Source organism: Suncus etruscus, chromosome 4 (assembly GCF_024139225.1).
Source record: "Suncus etruscus isolate mSunEtr1 chromosome 4, mSunEtr1.pri.cur, whole genome shotgun sequence".
NCBI classification, from domain to species: Eukaryota; Metazoa; Chordata; class Mammalia; order Eulipotyphla; family Soricidae; genus Suncus; species Suncus etruscus.
In genome coordinates, this window is record NC_064851.1 from 80,761,364 (window position 1) to 80,780,910 (window position 19,547).

Sequence of the window (19,547 nt, forward strand, 5' to 3'; positions counted from 1 at the left end):
CAGCATTTGAGTCAACAAGATGATCTGTATTTTTTTTTTTTTTTTTTTTTTTTTTTTGGGTCACACCCGGCAGTGCTCAGGGGTTATTCCTGGCTCCAGGCTCAGAAATTGCTCCTTGCAGGCACGGGGGACCATATGGGACGCTGGGATTCGAACCGATGACCTCCTGCATGAAAGGCAAACGCCTTACCTCCATGCTATCTCTCCAGCCCCATGATCTGTATTTTTTGTTACTTTGAGCGATGCGCTCAGAATCGCTCCTGGCTTGGGGGCCCATATGGGACGCCGGGGGAATCGAACCCGGCGAAGCCAGGCCCTCTTAGCTGCGCACAGGTAAAAAGAGAGGAGACGGGCAAAATCCTGCGCGAGAAGCGGACGCGGGCGTGTTACGTCACTTCCGTAAGGGCAAAAAAATTTTTTGCACCGCCGGCCGCGCTACCGCCCGGATCCAACATGGAGGCCCCCGCGTGGGCGTGGTCAATGACGCGCCAGCCCCGCGCAGCTTGCCGATCATGGCGACGGCGGAGTTGGCCCCGAGCAGTGAGGGTCCGGAGGAAGAGGAGGAGGTTGTGAATGCTACTCGGAAAGCCTGCGCCGCTATGCCCAGGCGGCTAGCTGGAGGCGGGCGGGTGAAGCTGGAAGGCGGGAGCCCGGCGGGAGGGAGGCAGTCCAGCATCCCAGATGGTCCCCTGAGCCCGCCAGGAGCGATTTCTGAGCGCAGAGCCAGGAGGAACCCCTCATCGCAGCAGGGTGTGACCCCAAAACCAAAATCAAACTAAAAAAAGGAAACTATCCAAGGCGATCGCTTGTCTTTAGAAGCAGCACCCATTTTTTTTTTTAACCAAGGTGGGCTCTGTGGCATGGGGGATTTGAGGCCTGTGTTAATTGCTAGTTTCTTTCACTTTTCCTCCTAGGAGCAGTTGGTTCTGGTGGAACTGTCAGGAATTATTGATTCGGATTTTCTTTCAAAATGTGAAAATAAATGCAAGATTCTGGTGAGTCCTCGATTTGCAGATGGGTGCAGAATTTAACCTAAGAGTGAATCGACAAAAAAAAAAAAAGGGGGGGGGGCCGGGCGGTGGCGCTAGAGGTAAGGTGCCTGCCTTGCCTTCGCTAGGCTAGGACGGACCGTGGTTCGATCCCCCGGTGTCCCATATGGTCCCCCAAGCCAGGAGCGACTTCTTTTTTTTTTTTTGTTTTTTGTTTGTTTGGGCCACACCCAGCGTTGCTCAGGGGTTACTCCTGGCTGTCTGCTCAGAAATAGCTCCTGGCAGGCACGGGGGACCATATGGGACACCGGGATTCGAACCAACCACCTTTGGTCCTGGATCGGCTGCTTGCCAGGCAAACTCGAGAAGTACCTCGCCCCAGATATTGACATAAGCCCAGTTAGTTACAAAGCAGTAAAGAGCATCCAACACCTGCTCAGGTGGGGAGACTTAACACTTCTAAATGTTTGAGTCTGTGTGGGTAAGAGAGGAATGGAAAAGATTCGGAAGAAGTAGTCTGTCTTTTTTGGGTGTGGGGGTTAAGGCTTACCTGCTGTGTTATTTCTGTGTCCCTATAGGTAATATTTTCATATATATGTATGTTTATTTTGGTGGGGTCACACCCGGTGATGCTGAAACTCAGGAATCTCTCCAGGTGGGCTCAGGGACCATATGGGTTTCTGGGAATTGAGCCCAAGCCTGCCACATGCAAGGCAAACACACCCACTGTGCTATATAGCTGTACTATATAGTACAGCTATATAGTACTATATATAGAAAATAGTCCCTATTTTCCTATATTTCATAGGAAATAGTATGATAGATTTTGTTTGAAAAACTGGAGAAAGTAAGAGGGAAAGAAACATGAAGCGAATGGGAAAAGCCAACCTAGATCTCTAGAGGGGAAGGTAGAAGGATGGAGAGAGGTGAACAGTCAGGCTCCAGGACCTTACTCTCTCAGTATCCACTGCATTACTACACTGAAGCTGTGGTATCATGAGTTATATAATTTAAGAAATCTTGCCCTCCTAGAGAGATACCAGATAAAGATAGTACAATGGTAACTGTCTTGTCTGTGGTCAACCAGAATCCAGTCCCCGGCACCCCATATGGTCCCTGAGGACCATCAGGAGTGATCCCTAAGCACAGAACTTGGAATAAGCCTTGAGCACTGTGGGATGTGGCCCCCAAACAAAACAAAAGATATAGGGGCTGGAGCAATGGTGCAAGCGGTAGGGTGCCTGCCTGCCTTGCATGTGCTAATCTAGGACAGACCGCGGTTCCATCCCCTGGTGTCCCGTTTGGTTCCCCAAGCCAGGAGCGATTTCTGAGCGCATAGCCAGGAGTAAACCCTGAGCATCACCGGGTGTGGCCCTAAAAGCAAAATATATTTATATATTTTATATATTTTTATATATATGGAGGTTGGAGCTATAGTCCAATGGGGAGAATGTTTGCCTTGCACATAGCGACTTGAGTTCAATCCTTAGTATCCCACATGGTCCCCCAAACCTGCCAGGAGTAATTTCTGGTGCAGAGACAGGAGTGATCTCTGAGCATCTCTGTATGTGACCCAAAAAATCCCTCTCCTCAAATTTTTGTTGACACACTTCCGAAGAGGAAGTTGATTGAAACAGATCTTGTTAATTTGTAGATTACAGATACAGAGAAGTTGAAACATATGGTAGTTGTGAGAATAATGCACTTGGTCCCAGGTTTTGGAGAGAGTTGTCTTTTTGGTAGCAAGGTTTCATGGAGAAATCACTTTTCTGGGGAGGGAGGGAGAAGAGAGAGGAGAGAGGAGAAAGAAATATGTGTTTTATTAGCTGAATCACATCCCATCTTATAATTTTTTATTTTTTAGGGAATTGATACAGAGAGGCCCATTCTGCAAGTGGATAACTATATCTTTGCTGGAGAGTATGAAGGTAAATGGTTATCAAAAATTTCTTTGGGGGGCTGGAGAGATAGCATGGAGGTAAGGCATTTGCCTTTCATGCAGAAGGTCATTGGTCCAAATCCCAGCATCCCATATGATTCCCCGAGCCTGCCAGGAGCGATTTCTGAGCATGGAGCCAGGAGTAACCCCTGAGCGCTGCCATGGTGTGACCCAAAAACAAAAATAAAAAATTTCTTTGGAGGTCACACAAGTCAGTGTTTATGATTATGCTCAGAGCACTATATAGGATGCTGGGTCAGTTGTGTGTAAGTTAAGTGCCTTACCTGCTGTACTTTGTCTTTGGCACTGAAAATAATGTTTTGTTTTTTGCTTTTGGGTTGTACTTGATGGTGCTAAAAGACTACCCCTGGTTCTGTGTTCTGGGGTTGCTCCTGGAGTTTAGGGGATCATGTGGTGCTGGTAATAGTAACTGGGTCTCCTGCATGCAAATCATGTCCTTACACCAATTTAAAAATAATCTTTTCAGGAGATGGAGTGGTAGTATAGTGGGTAGGGCATTTACCTTGAACATGTCAACCTGAGATTGATCCCTAATATTCCATTTCCTGTATGGTCTCCGAAGCACCAGCAGGAGTAATTCTGTAGTAATTCTGAATGCAGTCACTAAGTATGGTCCAAAAAGAAGAAGAAGAAAAAAAAGAGTTTTTGAGGGACCTGGGGATATAGTACAGCAGATAGGGTGCTTTCTTTGCATGTGGCTGACCTAGATTAGATCTTTGACACCATATATGATTGTATGAGTAATGTTAGGAGTAAGCTCTGAGCACCACTGTTGCCTGAAAACAAAGAAAATACATATTTATATTTTTTAAATATATAACAAGTATGTTTTATAACATACGTATACTATATATAAAAATACATAGTAATAGCCCCTGAGCATGGCTAGGTATATATAGATAAGGTATGTATGGGTAGGTAGGTATACCCTAGCTTTTTAGGGTTGAAGAATTAGTATGGAAGTTAAGACACTTGTCTAGCAGGACTTTGACCCCCGGCACTACTTGGTCTTCTGAGTACTGCCAGGAATGGCTCCCAAGAACAGAGCCAGGAAATAGCCTTATATCACCAGTTAAGGCCCCAGCCCTCATTCCCAAATTAAGATTTTCATAGAAAGTGCTCTGTTGTTGTTGTTTTTTTTTTCTTTTTGGGCTACACTTGGTGATGCTCAGGGTTACTTCTGGCTATGCGCTCAGAAATGGCTCCTGGCTTGGGGGACCATGTGGGACACCAGGGTATCGAACCATGGTCTGTCCTAGGTTAGCATGTGCAAGGCAAATACCCTACTGCGTGTGCCACCGCTCTGGCCCCAGCTCTGTATTTTTTTAATAAGCTACCTTCAAATTTTCCTGTAGATGCACTTGGGACCTGTGTTATATTTGAAGAAGACGTTGAACATGGTAAGTAATTACAATGATAAATTGACACGTGTGTGTGTGTGTGTGTGTGTGTGTGTGTGTGTGTGAGGAATCAAACATAAGGCTTGTGTACTCGTACACACAAAGTAATTGCTCTGAGCCACATTCCCAACAGTCCTAGCCCTAAATTAACCGCTTTATGTATTTTATTACCATTTCTCCTTTGGTTTTGGATTTGTTTTTGGGTCACACCCCTGCTCAGGGATTACTCCTAGCTCTGATCTCAGGAATAACTCCTAGTGACTAATAGACTCAGGGGATCATATGGGATTTTGGGGATCAATCTGGGCATCAGCCACTTGCTAGCCAAATGCCTTATCCACTGTATTGTCACTCCAGTCCCTCACTATAATTTCAAACACTTGAGAACAGTTAACATTACAATTAAACATCTTGGGCAGAAGAATTAGTATAGGGAGTAAAGTGCTGCTTGCTTGTAACTGGATCTGGTTAGAATCTTTAGCATCACGTGTATATGGTCAGTGTCACTGAGAATTGCTAGCATCATTCCTGAACACAGAACCAGTAATAGTTCCTGAGCATGGCCCAGTGTGGTAAAAAAAAAAAAAAAAAAAAAAAAAAGAATAGAGGGGCTGGAGAGATAGCATGGAGGTAAGGCATTTGCCTTGCATGCAGGTCAGTGGTTCGAATTCCGGCATCCTATTTGGTTGCCCAAGCCTGCCGGGGTGGGGGGATTTCTGAGCATAGAGCCAGGAGTAACTCCTGAGTACTGCCAGGTGTGACCCAAACCCCCCCCCCCCAAAAAAAAAACCCGAAAAGAATAGAAAGTTAAACATCAGGGCTGGAGCGATAGTATAGCCTTAGGACATTTGCCTTGCACGCGGCTGATCCAGGATGGACCTCGGTTCAATCCTCAGCATCCTATATGGTCCTCCAAGCCAGGAGCGATTTCTGAGCGCATAGCCAGGAGTAACCCCTGAGTGTCACCAGGTGTGCTCCCCCCAAAAAAAAGTTAAACATCTTGTGTACCTATCTGTCTAGGATTGCCACATAGGTAAGAATCATTTCAGATATTAGGGCTGGATAGATACTGGAAAGGGTTAGTGCCAGTGTTCTGTGTGTGGGAGATGTGGATTCAGTTCTTGGGTCTACAAAGCTCCTTGTAATCCTGGGAGTAGCCCTTGAGCACTGCCTGCTGTGGCCTAAGAAAGAAATATAATGAAACATTCCAGATACATTTCAAATCTTTATTCCCTTTCTTCAAATTTATTCCCTTTGGTGGGAGAGATAGCAGTCTCTGGGGACCATATGGGATGCTGGGTAGTGAACCTGAGTCGGCTGCATACAAGGTAAGCAGCCTACCCACTATGCTTTTGCTCTGACTCCAGGAAATGATTTTTTTTTTTTTGTTTTGGTTTTTGGGCCACACCCGGGGATGCTCAGGGGTTACTCCCGGCTGTCTGCTCAGAAATAGCTCCTGGCAGGCACGGGCATATGGGACACCGGGATTCGAACCAACCACCTTTAGTCCTGGATCGGCCGCTTACAAGGCAAACACCGCTGTGCTATCTCTCCGGGCCCATGATTTTTTTTTTTTACCAGTAATTGCTGGTCCTGTAGTTATTGGCCTTACTGAGCACAGAGCTGAGAATACTCATAACTTTGTATTTCTTTCTTCTGAAGTTTTGAGTCCATATGCATTTCACTCATGTATTTTGCTTGTCATTTATGGTATTTGCAGCAGGAGAGAGAGTTCAGTTTTGTACTTAATACAATTTTTCGTTGGGTGAATCTGGTGGTGCTGAGGGAACCATATGGGTGTCAGGGATCTAACTTAGGTTGGCAAGTGACCAGGCAAGTGTCCTTTCTACTGTCCTATCTGCTTTGGCCTTTAATAATACTTTCTTGATAGGAAGTGGTTTAATTTAACTCACTAAACTGGAATTATTGAAACTTAACATGATTATTTTATTTTGTAGTGTTAAGCATTATAATAATTGATTTCAGGGGCCTGTGTTATAATAGCACGTGGCCAACCTGGGTTTGATCCTCAGCATCCCTGAGCCTGCCAGGAGCGATTTCTGAGTGTAGAGCCAGGAGTAAGCCCTGAATGCTGCCGGGTCTGGCCCAAAACAAAACAAAAAATCCACAAGATGGGCCCGGAGAGATAGCAAAGCGGTGTTTGCCTTGCAAGCAGCCAATCCAGGACCAAAGGTGGTTGGTTCGAATCCCAGTGTCCCATATGGTCCCCCGTGCCTGCCAGGAGCTATTTCTGAGCAGACGGCCAGGAGTAACCCCTGAGCATTACCGGGTGTGACCCAAAAACCAAAAAAAAAAAAAAAATCCACAAGATAATGGATTTCATTTTATATTTTAGTAGATGCAGAAGGCTGCAATAAAACAGTATTAAAATATAAATGCCACACAATGAAGAAGCTCAGCATGACAAGAACTCTTCTGACAGAAAAGAAGGAAGGAGAAGAAAACATAGGTGAGAAAACATGTAATTCTTTGAAAACAGATGATTCAGGGGTCTGAGCGCTAGCACAGTGGTAGGGTGTATGCCTTGTACATGCAGACAACCCAGGAAGAACCCGGGTTCAATCCCTGGAATCCCATATGGTCCCCTGAGCCTGCCAGGAGTGATTTCTGATTGCGGAGCCAGGAGTAACCCTTGAGTGCTGCCGGATGTGGCCTAAAAAAAAAAAAAAAGGAAAATAGATGATTCAGTATTGATTTTACCAGTAGCATCGCTGCTAAGAGTTTCCTTTTATTCTGAAAGAAAAACTGTTAAATATATTGAAAATATATTTTTAAAAGTGTGAAATATGTTGAATTGAGAGTGCTCTATGAAGAGAACCAAATAATTTAAAATTAATTGGAATTTTATTCATTCTTATAAGTGGAGGGTATTAGGACATAGTAGAATCTCTGTCTCCTCTGCATTTGAGCTAAGTGTGGGGGGGTTGCAGAGGAACTTAGTATGACTTCTAAACCTTAGTTTCAGTCAGCACTTTTTTTTCTGTTTTTTTGTTTTTGTTTTTTCCCTGTTTGTTTCTTTGTGTGTGTGTGTGTGTGTGTGTGTGTGTGTGTGTGTGTGTGTGTGTGTGTGTTTTAATTTGGGCCACATTTGGTGATGCTCATATGTTACTCCTGGCTATGCGCTCAGAAATCGCTCCTGGCTCGGGACAATATGGGACACCGGGGATCGAACCAAGGTCTGTCCTGGATCGCCACATGCAAGGCTAACATCCTACCGCTGTGTTATCTCTTCAGTCCCTCCCTTTTTTTTGGGGGGGGGAGGGCCATACCTGCAGCACTCTGGTTACTCCTGGCTCTGTACTCAGCAATTGCTCCTGGAAGGCTTGGGGGACCATATGGGGTACCAGGGAAGGAACCCCAAGTTTGTCCCAGGTCAGCCATGTGCAAGGAAATTCCCCACCTCTGTGCTATTGCTCCGGTCCCTCCTGTTTGTTTCTGTACCACACTCAGCTGTGCTCAGGGTTTATTCCTCACTCTGAATTTAAGGGCCACTCATTCTTAGTGGTGCTTGAGGTAATGAATTAGGATAAACTGCTTGCTAAGCAAATGTCTTGTACTATTTCTTTAGTCCCCTCCCCCCCCCCTTTTTTTTTTGGTTTTCGGGTCACACCTGGCAGCGCTCAGGGGTTACTCCCAGCTCGACACTCAGAAATCGCTCCTGGCAGGCTCGGGGGACCATATAGGATGCTAGGATTCGAATCACCGTCCTTCTGCATGCAAGGCAAATGCCTTACCTCCATGCTATCTCTCCGGTCTCGCCACTTTTTTATTAAAGTAAAAACTTTAAAATTTAAGGTTTAAAATAGTAAATAGTAATAGTAAAAAATAAGCAATAGTAAAATGGAGGTGCTTGCCTTGCATGCAGCCAACCTGGGTTCAATCTCTACCATCACTTTTGGCCCTCCAAGGCCCTCCTGGAGTCATCCTTGAGTGTAGAACCAGGAATAAACCCTGAGCACTGTCAGGTGTAGCTCAAAATCCAAAGAAACTTCAAAATAATAGTAGGCCAAGGTGTATAGTCTCAGAGGTGGTCTTGGGCACTCGTAGCAACTGCTGCATAGAAGCTCAAAACTGGAAGAAATTGAGTTTATGTGTGAGAAGTGGGGGAAGGACTCTAGAACTACAATAGTTGGTCCTCAGTCTTTATTTTTGGTCTCTGTACAAATGAGGTTTACTGGTGCTATACCTAGTCGTTGTGACAGTTTGGAGAAGGGGAAGGGTGCATGTAGTAGAGGGCTCAAAATTTAAGAGCTTGATCATACTAAGCATGTGCTCGACCATTTGGGCCATAACCCTGCCCCAAACAAACAAACATGAATAAAGGAACTGATACTCCTTTGTGGTTTACCTTCACTTCTCTTCCATTAGGTGTCGCGGAATGGCTCCAAATCAAGGAAAATAACTTCTCCTATAGACCCAATATGATTTGTAGTTTTTTGCATGAAAATGAAGCTGAAGAAGTTGTAATTCCCACCTCAGATAAATCTTTCGAATTGGAGGAGCAAGAGACTCAAATGAAAGATGATTCAAACCTGGATTATGAACAGGGAAAACCATCGAACTTGGAAATGGAAGATTCTGGTCCTCTTACTGCTCTGTCTTCTGAGACAGACGCTTCTGTTTCTATGGAAACTCATGGTACTGCCTTAGAAATCACCCCAAGATGAAATGTTTTCATAAGACTCATAACTTTTTAGAGTTTTTTGTGTTGATTTCATTTTAGGCCACACCTGGCAGTGCTTAGTAATTACTCCTGGAGGGCTTGGGGTACCAAATAGGATGCCAGGGATCGAACTTGGGTCAGCTACATACAAGGCAAATTCCCTACCCATTGTACTTTCTGTTGCTCTCGCCCACCTTTTTAGTTTTTTTGTTTTTGTTTTTGGGCCCACACTCGGTGACACTCAGGGGTTACTCCTGGCTATGCGTTCAGAAATTGCTCCTGGCTTGGGGAAACCATATGGGACACTGGGGGATCAAACAGCACAGTCCTAGGCTAGTGCTGGCAAGGCAGATGCCTTACCGCTCCGCGCCACCCTCTGGCCCCACCTTTTTAGTTTTTATGTAGAAGAATTACTTGTAGCTTTCTCTTAATTTCTCATTACTGTTTTGTTGATTATATTCATATTTCTGTTTATAGCACAACTTAGTATACCTATATCATTAAGGACCAGATAAATAGGTATTGCTTTTTGGCTTTTTTTTGTTTGTTTTGTTTTGTTTTGTGTTTGGGTCACACCCAGCAGTGCTCAGGGGTTTCTCCTGGCTCTATGCTCAGAAATCGCCCCTGGCAGACTCAGGGGACCATATGGGATGCCGGGATTCGAACCACCATCCTTCTGCATGAAAGGCAAACACCTTACCTCCATGCTATCTCTCCGGCCCCAGGTATTAATGTTTTATTATCAGAAGTCCTTTCTGAGTTCTTTAAACACTGAGGGAGGTATATATTTTCTTTTGAAACTGTCACAAATGACCACAGATGTAATGACTTACACCAATACAAGTGCCAGGCCTTGAGGAATAGAGTAATGAGGTATAACCCTGTTAAGAACCCAAACTAAGAATATCAGAACCAAGGCTCACCTGTGGTGAGCATGGTGTGAGCATTACAGCCAACACTGCATCAACTGCAAGGGTTCTAAGCAGGCATATAAGCACCACAGCTACAGTTGTGCAAACTCCAGCGCTGAGTGTGCAAGCAACTTCATTCCCTACCTTGTTTCTGTGATGAAAAGGGCGTGGGAGGGAATAAAAACAAAATTCAAACATAAATCTTGAAATATTGTCCTAGCATTTGGTAGTGTCTCATTTGAGCTGCCATGTGGTGTTGCAGGATTTTATTCTTTTCTGCAGTATGAGGGGCTGGTGTAACAGGTTTCCCATTTCCTTGTTCATTTACTTGACAGAATTAAAATTTTTTTACTCAAAGGATCTAAGTCCTATTTATTTGTCTGTGGCTGGTGGTTATGTTCTGCTTCTACATTTCTTGTTTTCCATGGCTATGATCCCCTTCAGGGCCAGCAAACTCTAGCTCTTTGAATCGCCTGCCTTTTTTTTATCATCTTAATTCTGTTTTTAAAATGTTGTTCGGACTATATTGTCTTCACCTGGTTAGTCTCACAATTTCAAGTGACATGGGAAGTCATTTCCTGAGTTGATGGATAGGAAGAATCTGCATTGTTAAATGCTGGATTGACAGTTGAGTGGGTAGGATGCTTGCCTTGCACAGTCAACCCAAGTTTGGTCCCATATGCTTCCTTGAGCCTACCAGAAGTGGTCCATGAGTGCAGAGCTAGGAGTCAGCCTTTGAGCATTGGATGTAACCCAAATATTGAAAAGTAAAAAAATAAAATGACTCTTTGGGGAGTGGGGGTGGACACCCCCAGCAGTGCTGGCTCTGTACTCAAAAAAATTACTCCTGGCAAGCTCAGGGGACCATATGGGATGTCAGGAATCAAACCCAGGTTGGCCAGGCAAACGCCTTACCTGCTATATTCTGACCCCAAAATAAATCTTACCCAAAATACTACACGGACTCAATGCAATAGCCATTAAAATTCCAATGACTTCCCCCCCCCCATAATATGGAACAATCAACTAAAACATGTACAATTATAAAACTTCATTTCACAGTGTTTTACTATTTATTGGAAAACATCTTTTTTTTTTTGGGGGGGGGGGAGTCACACCCGGCAGTGCTCAGGGTTTACTCCTGACAGGCATGGGGGACCATATGGGATACCGGGATTCGAACCAACCACCTTTGGTCCTGGATCGGCTGCTTGCAAGACAAACGCCACTGTGCTATCTCTCCGGGCCTGGAAAACATCTTGATAAATGGCATTTCTAGGTAAATCCAAATATACCATTCTAGTTTCTATTTTTTTGGTTACTGAGCCACACTCCATGTTGCTCAGTGAATGATTCCCAGTAAAGTGTCTGGAGTTATTCCTGGCAGTGATTGTGGAAATCTTACAATGCTGGGATTAACTGAGTCTACCTAATTGAAACAACTTATTGAGTTAAATTCCCATTCCATTTGTGGGGGGCAGGGGGCACTCTGGCTATGCTCAGGGCTTACTCTTGGTTCTGCACTCAGTGATCATACTGGGTTTTTTTTTGGGGGGGAGTCACACCCAGTAGCCCTCAGGGGTTACTCCTAGCTCTACACTCAAGAAATTGTTCCTGGCAGGCTTGGGGGACCATAAGGGACGTTGGGATTCGAACCACCATTCTTCTGCATGCAAGGCAAACGCCCTACCTCCATGCTATCTCCCCGGCCCCCAGTGATTATTCTTGGCAGCCTCTGGGATTTGGTTTGCAAATTTGGGTGCGAGGAAAATGCCCAACCCTATCACTCAGCCTCCTAGGAGCTGTTTCCTTTGGGGGTGATACAAACAAAATGTTTAAGAGATTACTGATGTCTTTGAAACATTGAAAAGCATTTGAAAAAATATTTGAAAGGTACATTTTAGAGGGGTAGAATTTATGATGCTAAGTATATGGCAGTTTTAAAGTTGAGGAAATAAGGGGCCGGAGAGATAGCACAGCGGTAGGGCGTTTGCCTTGAAAGCAGGCGACCGGGAAGGGACCCGGTTCGAATCCCGGCATCCCATATGGTCCCCCAACTTGCCAGGGGCCGATTTCGGAGTGCAGAGCCAGGAGAAACCCCTGAGATCTGGGTGTGGCCCCCAAAACAATATAAAGTTGTTTTTTTTTTTTTAAAGAAAGTTGGGTAAATGTCAAGACAATTTGTATTTCCTCCACCTCTTATTTGCTAAACGCTGTGGCAGCTGTTAACTTCATTGAGCTCTCACAATTCCATGGCCGTGCATGGCGTCTCACCTTGATCAAACTTGATCAAACTATCAAGTGACTGCCAGCGACATCTCTAACATTCTGGGGGAAACCTCAGAAGAACAGTGCTTCCGAGTCAGCAGACAGGATTGCACAGCAGCTTTCTTGAGGTGACGGCGCTACTTCTGTAAATCTCGGGTAGTCAAGACAAAGATCCCTTCATCAGAACTGGCAAGAGAACATCAGACAGCACGCTTGAAAACAAAGATCCCGTAACCAGGAAACGGCGGCACGCCACCAAAATGGCGGCCGGCCCCGCCGCTGGGACGGCGCCGTGGCGCCAGGAAGTGACGTCAGTCCGGGACTTCCGGTTCCGCCTCTGCGGCGCCGGGCTCGCGAGAGGCACGTGTCTCGTCCCCTGGCCACTCTGCATCGCCTGCTGCCGGCCATGGACGCTTTGGACCGAGTCGTGTAAGTGCGCTCGCCGGTCGCCGCTGCCGTGGGGAGGGAGCTTCGAGGGGAGGCAGTTGCGTGGGTGGCAGCGTCTCCCTCCGCTTTCTGCTCCTGGTTGTCTGTCATTCGCGATGCCACGCTCCGGCACCCGGAAGTCTGGGTGTCCCGCTGGCGGAGGCTTTACCGTATCAGAGCGAGTAGAAGCGACCTGGCTGCTGAGATGGGAGTTGAGATGCGAGGAGGGGGCCCGGAGAGAGCATGGCGGCAGGGCGTTTGCCTGGCATGCAGGAGGACGGTGGTTCGACTCCCGGCATCCCATATGGTCCCCTGAGCCTGCCAGGAGCGATTTCTGAGCGCAAAGCCAGGAGGGACCCCTAATTGAGCGCCGCCGGGTGTGACCCCAAAACCAAAACTGAAATGCATCGTCGCTCTGGTCGCTGAAATCTGACAGATCGACTCGTCCTCCAGTCTCCCCTCACTCTGCAGCATCACCTTCTTCCAGAACGTGTGTGTGTGTGTGGGGGGGGATTTATTCTCGAGGATGGGTGATCAAGTCTTTTGACAACAAGTACCAAAGGCTCGTTGGCTTTTTCTTGGCCTCTCAGCTACGTGCGCTTCTGATTTTAGTGAGATGTCTGTTTTTAATGTGTTAAAAATGTGTCTTGGTTTAAGTTTTTTGATGCCCACCCACCTGCTGATTTATATATTCCAACTGTAAACCTTTTGGTATAGGGATTTCTTGCAAACGAGGTATGGTCGGGCAGAGGCAGAAAAGAAATTGATGAAACACCAAAGGGATTGTTTATGTTTGCATTTGTTACTCTTTAGTAAAAAGTAACAAAGTACTTGGAATAGACACTACATTTTTCTTGCTTTGACTTTAATGTATATCTGTAGCAGTCAGTGATCTGAAGTTATATGAATGTTGTCATTTTATCTGAAAGGAAAGTTTTTCTCTTTTTTTTTTAAACTTTGGAGAATTTTCTAAATACTTTGTTTACCTTCCACACCAACTCTAGGACTCATTAACATATATATTTAAACAACATTTGGGAACTCTTGGAAAGGCAGTGAAACAGGGCTGAAGAGCCTTTTCTGGACAAATAAATAGGAACAGTCCCTCCTGCTGTCCCATTATAAAATCAGAATGATTGACTTGCTTTTTCTTTATGTTTTGTGTGGTGATTGGTATAGATGGGTTTAACATAGCCCTTTTCCAACATTGGCTTAAAAACTGAATGACCTGGGCCTGGAGAGATAGCACAGCGGTGTTTGCCTTGCAAACAGCTGATCCAGGACCTAAGGTGGTTGGTTCGAATCCCGGCGTCCCATATGGTCCCCTGTGCCTGCCAGGAGTTATTTCTGAGCAGACAGCCTGGAGTAACCCCTGAGCACCGCCGGGTGTGGCCCAAAAACAAAACAAAAAAACACAAAAAACAAAAAACTGAATGACCTTGGGCAAGAGACAAGTTCCTCATTGGCCTCAGTTGTCTCTGCTCTAAAGAGAACTCTACCTGTCTTTTCACGTCTGGACCAAACACTGAAGCAAAATTGTGTGGTTGAAACATTGCTACTTGCAGTATTTGTTCTTCTTGATGTTTATAGGAAAAACAAAATTGTCCCTGTCTTGTAGGGTCTTTGTATAAGCCTTAACATTAAGTCACTCTATTAGAGTGACTTTGGGCCGGAAAGATAGCATGGAGGTAGGCTGTTGGCCTTGCATGCAGAATGATGGTGGTTCGAATCCCTGCATCTCATATGATCCCCCGAGCCTGCCAGGAGCGATTCCTGACCGTAGAGCCAGGAGTAACTCCTGAGCGCTGCCAGGTGTGACCCAAAAACAACAACAACAAAAAATAATAAAAGTGTCATACTGCATTCCTTAGGGACAGAAAATTTTGGCTAGAGCTCAGTGCTGTGGGAAAGGGAAATCAGGCTTCCTGACAGGCATTGCCATCTTACACCTGGATAATAATCATAATATCCTCTTGTGTTTAGCAGATGCTCACAGGTTTATCAGCGGTTCCTGTGTACTTGTTTGGGTTAGTGGACGCTTGTATTAATGTCCTGCTTTATGAAAGAATTGAGGGGAAAATAATGGGGTAAATAGCTAGAGTGATTATTTCAGGGTTTTGTTTTTTTTTTAATCACACATATGTTCAAGCTTTGCTCCTGGTTTGCCCTCTGTGATGCTCAGGAGACTGTGGTACTAGGAATTGAACCTGGGCCTTCAACCTGCTGTGCATTTACCTAATCCTAGCCCTTTGTGCTAGCTCCTTGGTTCCATAACTGAGCTATTTTATTATTTAGGGTGAATGGGAGAGACACATCTAGCTATGCTCAGGGCTTACTTTTGGGTTTGTGCTCCAGGATCACTTCTGACTGGCTCGGGGGATCATATTAGGTTTCAGGGATCAGGTATGTCAAGGCTAATGCCTTACTTATCCTATTTCTCTGGCCCAATTGAAGCTCTTTTTATTGTGTGTGTGTGTGTGTGTGTGTGTGTGTGTGTAGGGGGGGGTGTCACTCTTTAGTCTTCAGGGGCTATTTCTAGTTCTGTGTGATAGTGTATAAAAAGTATGTGTTTCAGGATGTGAACTCCCCCAACCTCCATTTATGATTTTTTGCTTTTGTTTCCGACCCACACCAGCTGTGCTTAAGGGTTTCTCCTGGTTCTGCACTCAGGAATAACTCCTGGTGGGCTCAAAGAACCATATGGGATGCTAGGGCTTTGGCTAGGGCTTTGGCATGCCAAACAAGTGCCCTACTTACTATACTATCTCATGATTTTTTTTTTAAAGATAAAAATAATTTTTGGGCTGGAGAGAGCACAGTGGAAGGGAGTTTACCTTGCATGCAGCCAATTCAAGATAGACAGTGTTTCGAATCCCTGCATCCCATATGGTCCCCCGTGCCTGCCAGGAGCATCTTCTGAGCGCAGAGCCAGGAGTATCACCTGAGCACTGCCGGGTGTGACCCAAAAACCAAAAAAAGAAGAGGGAGAAGGGGAGAGAAGGGAGAGGGGAGAAAGAGAGGAAGGAAAGAAAGAAGAAAGGATGGAGGGAGGGAGAGAGAAAGAAAGAAAAAGAGAGGGAAGGAAGGAAGGAAGGCTGGCTGGCTGCCTCTGGTTGGGCTTAGGTGCTGAGGATTGAACCTGCTGTGACAACCAGGAGCAAGGAAAGTACTCTTATCTACTTAACTTTCTTTTTTTTTTAAATAACCCTCCAATAAAACAGGGCCTGAGCGGTGGCGTAAGCAGTAGAGTGTTTGCCTTGCGCGCACTAATCTAGAGCGGACCACGATCCCTCGGCATCCTATATGGTCCCCCAAGCCAGGAGCAATTTCTGAGTGCATAGCCAGGAGTAACCCCTGAGTGTCATTGTGTGTGGCCCCAAAACTAAAAATAAAAAGGGAAAGAAACCGCCAATAAAAGAATGCTGGGGGACTGGAGCAATAGAAAAGCACACAGCCAACCAGGGTTCATTCCAAAGCATTTCATATGGTCCCCTGAGCCTATAAGGAATAATTTCTGAGTGCAGAACCAGGAATAATCCCCTGAGTGCTACTGGGTGTGAACCCCCCAAAAAAGAATGCTAAGAATTAAATGAAAGCCTTAAACCCTAAAGTTAGTAAAAAATGAACACTTATTTAATGCAGTAGTTATATATATCTTAACTAATAGCATCCTTAAAAATGAGATTTATGGGCCGGAGCAATAGCACAGTGGTAGGGCATTTGCCTTTCATGCTGCTGATCCAGGGTGAACCTCTGTTCAATCCCCGGCGTCCCATATGGTCCCCCAACTTGCCAGGGGCCGATTTCGGAGTGCAGAGCCAGGAGTAACCCCTGAACGTCACGGGGTGTGACTCAAAAACCAAAAATAAATAAATAAATAAAAATGAGATTTATTTTGTGGTAGCATCCTAACTGAAAAATATTAATGTCTTTAAATAAATTCAAGAATTGCATGTAAGTCATGATTTGTATAATATAAGTAGAATGTTTTAAGTTGTTCTGAATTGTAATTTTTCTTACCAGGAAACCAAAAACAAAAAGAGCCAAAAGATTTCTTGAGAAGAGAGAACCAAAGCTCAATGAAAATATTAAAAATGCCATGCTGATTAAAGGAGGAAATGCAAGTTTAACAGTAACCCAAGTACTTAGAGATATGGTATGTATATATACATATATGTCCCTAATTTATAAAAATGATTCTGGAATCATTTTTGGAAAGTTTTGTAGTCGAAGGAATAAGCTTGCTTTAAGAACTGCCAACTTTGGGCCCGGAGAGATAGCACAGCGGTGTTTGCCTTACAAGCAGCCGATCCAGGACCAAAGGTGGTTGGTTCGAATCCTGGTGTCCCATATGGTCCCCCGTGCCTGCCAGGAGCTATTTCTGAGCAGATAGCCAGGAGTAACCCCTGAAAACCGCCAGGTGTGGCCCCCCCCCAAAAAAAAAAAAAAAAAAGAACTGCCAACTTTGTGGCTGGGATGTTGGAGTTTTAGTCCCAGCACCACATGGTCTTCAGCTCTTAACATTTTGTAGCCCTGATAACTGCTGGGGTATCTCAGGTGTTCTCTGGCACATTAGATCCCAAATAGCTCTGTATCCTTTGACCCTTGTGTTGGAATCTCAGTTTTGGTGGTTGAGAATTGCTGGTAGTGTCTGGAGGGCCCCAACACCACTAACTCCAAGGTGAGGGGAATCAAAAACAAAGAATGGCCAGTCTTAGAGAAGAACTCAAGTTGGCGATACTGCCTTGCTAAGATTCCTGGTGGTGCTGGGACCATGTGGTATAAGGACCTGAATCAGGTCTCCTGCATATAAAGCAAGAACTCAGATCTGTTGAGCTATTTCTCTGGATCAGAATATGAGTTGTTTGTTTGTTTGTGTGTGTCTGTGTCTGTGTGTCTGTGTGTACTACACCCAATGATTCTCAGAGGTTAACTCCTGGTTCTGCCCTCAGGAATTACTCTGTGGGGTTTTTTGTTTGTTTTTGGGCCACACCTGGTAGAGCGCTCATGGCTTACTCCTGGCTCTATGCTCAGAAATAGCTCCTGGCTAGCATGGGGGACCATATGGGATGCCTGGATTAGAACCTCCATTGGTCCTGGGTATCTCTCTTTTTTTTTTTTTTTTTTTTTTTTTTGTGGTTTTTGGGTCACACCCGGCAGTGCTCAGGGGTTATTCCTGGCTCCAGGCTCAGAAATTGCTCCTGGCAGGCACGGGAGGACCATATATGGGACGCCGGGATTCGAACCGATGACCTCCTGCATGAGAGGCAAACGCCTTACCTCCATGCTATCTCTCCGGCCCCATGGTCCTGGGTATCTCTTTGCTATCTCTCCGGCCTCAGGAATTACTCTTCTTTTTGTTTTGTTTTGTTTTTATTTTTGGGTCACACCCGGCAGTGCTCCTAGCTACTCCTGGCTCTATGCTCAGAAATCACTCCTGGCAAGCTTGGGGGACAATATGGGATGCCGGGATTCGAATCACCATTCTTCTGCATGAAAGGCAAATGCTCTACCTCCGTGCTATGTCTCTGGCCCCAGGAATTATTCTTGATAGTGCTCAGAAGCCCAAATGGGATTGCAAGACAAGTGCTCAATCTTCTATACTATCTCTACAGCCTGGTCTATATTAAATTGTTTTGCTTTGTTTTTGGCAGTACCAGGATTGAACTGAGGGCTTCATTCATGTAAGCAAGTGTTGTTTCATTTCACATCTCTAGCATGTCAGAACAATTTTTTTTTTTTCCGGGCCATATCACCTATGCACAAGAATCAGTCCTGGTAGTGCTTATGGGACCTTAAATGGTGCAAGGGTTTCAACCTGGGTTGGCCCCAGGCAGGGCAAATGCCATGCTTGTTGCGCTATTTCTATAACTGTATGGGGTGGGGGGCATACCTGACGAAGCTCAGGGTGTACTCTTGTCTCTGCATTTAGGAATTATTTCTGTTATGCAAGAGGAATCATATGGGATGCTGGGGGCTGAACCCCAGTTGGCCACATGCAAGCAAACACCATACCTGCAGTATTATCACTCTTGTTCCCTGTCTGTTTATTTATTTCTAATTATTTTTTCATTGCTTGCGGGGACACAACTAACAGTCCTCAGGGGTTACTTCTGTTTCTTCACAGGAATTATTCCTGGCAGTGCTTGGTGACCATATGGGATGCCATGCATCCTAGGTTCACCACGTGTAAGGCAAATGTCCTTCCTGTTGTACTATCACTTTGGCTTCTTATTTATTTAAAATATTTAATTAGAAAAAGACAACTTGGGGCCGGAGAGATAGCATGGAGGTGGGGCGTTTGCCTTTCATGCAGAAGGTCATTGGTTCAAATCCTGGCATCCCATATGGTCCCCCGTGCCTACCAGGGGCAATTTCTGAGCATAGAGCCAGGAGTAACCCCTGAGCACTGCTGGGTATGACCCAAAAACCAAAAAAAAAAAAAAAAAGAAAAGAAAAAAACAACTTTCGGGGCTGGAGAGATAGCACGGAGGTAAGGTGTTTGCCTTGCATGCAGAAGGATGGTGGTTTGAATCCCAGCATCCCATATGGTCCCCTGAGCCTGCCAGGAGCGATTTCGAGCTTAGAGCCAGGAGTAACCCCTAAATTCTGCCGGGTGTGACCCATAAAACAAAACGAAAAAAAAAAAAGAAGAATTGAAGAGAATGAGGGGCCGGAGAGATAGCATGGAGGTAGGGCATTTGCCTTGCATGCAGAAGGACAGTGGTTCGAATCCCGGCATCCCATATGGTCCCCCGAGCCTACCAGGAGCTATTTCTGAGCATAGAGCCAGGAGTAACCCCTGAGTGCTGCCGGGTGTGACCCAAAAACAAAAACAAACAAAAATATGAAGAGAATAATTTAAGTTGATTGGGTTATTCAGGGCATGCCGAAAACTTTTGCTTAGGA

General features: G+C 45.3%; 2 protein-coding genes across 2 annotated transcripts in view; both read left to right on the top strand.

Moving 5' to 3' along the window:
* The first annotated feature begins 447 nt into the window (after positions 1–447).
* Positions 448–9,059, top strand: GTF3C6 (general transcription factor IIIC subunit 6). Its single transcript, XM_049771238.1, has 6 exons — positions 448–569; positions 915–995; positions 2,854–2,917; positions 4,305–4,349; positions 6,706–6,819; positions 8,739–9,059. The coding sequence occupies exons 1-6, from the start codon at positions 513–515 to the stop codon at positions 9,035–9,037; spliced, it is 660 nt and encodes a 219-aa protein (XP_049627195.1). The 5' UTR covers positions 448–512; the 3' UTR covers positions 9,038–9,059.
* A 3,499-nt stretch (positions 9,060–12,558) lies between these two features.
* Positions 12,559–19,547, top strand: part of RPF2 (ribosome production factor 2 homolog) — a 47,764-nt gene continuing 40,775 nt past the window's right edge. Inside the window, exons 1-2 of the mRNA XM_049771215.1 lie at positions 12,559–12,641; positions 16,662–16,794. Of these exons, the coding sequence (XP_049627172.1) occupies positions 12,619–12,641; positions 16,662–16,794 (156 nt within the window). The 5' untranslated portion in view covers positions 12,559–12,618. The remainder of the gene's footprint in view (positions 12,642–16,661; positions 16,795–19,547) is intronic.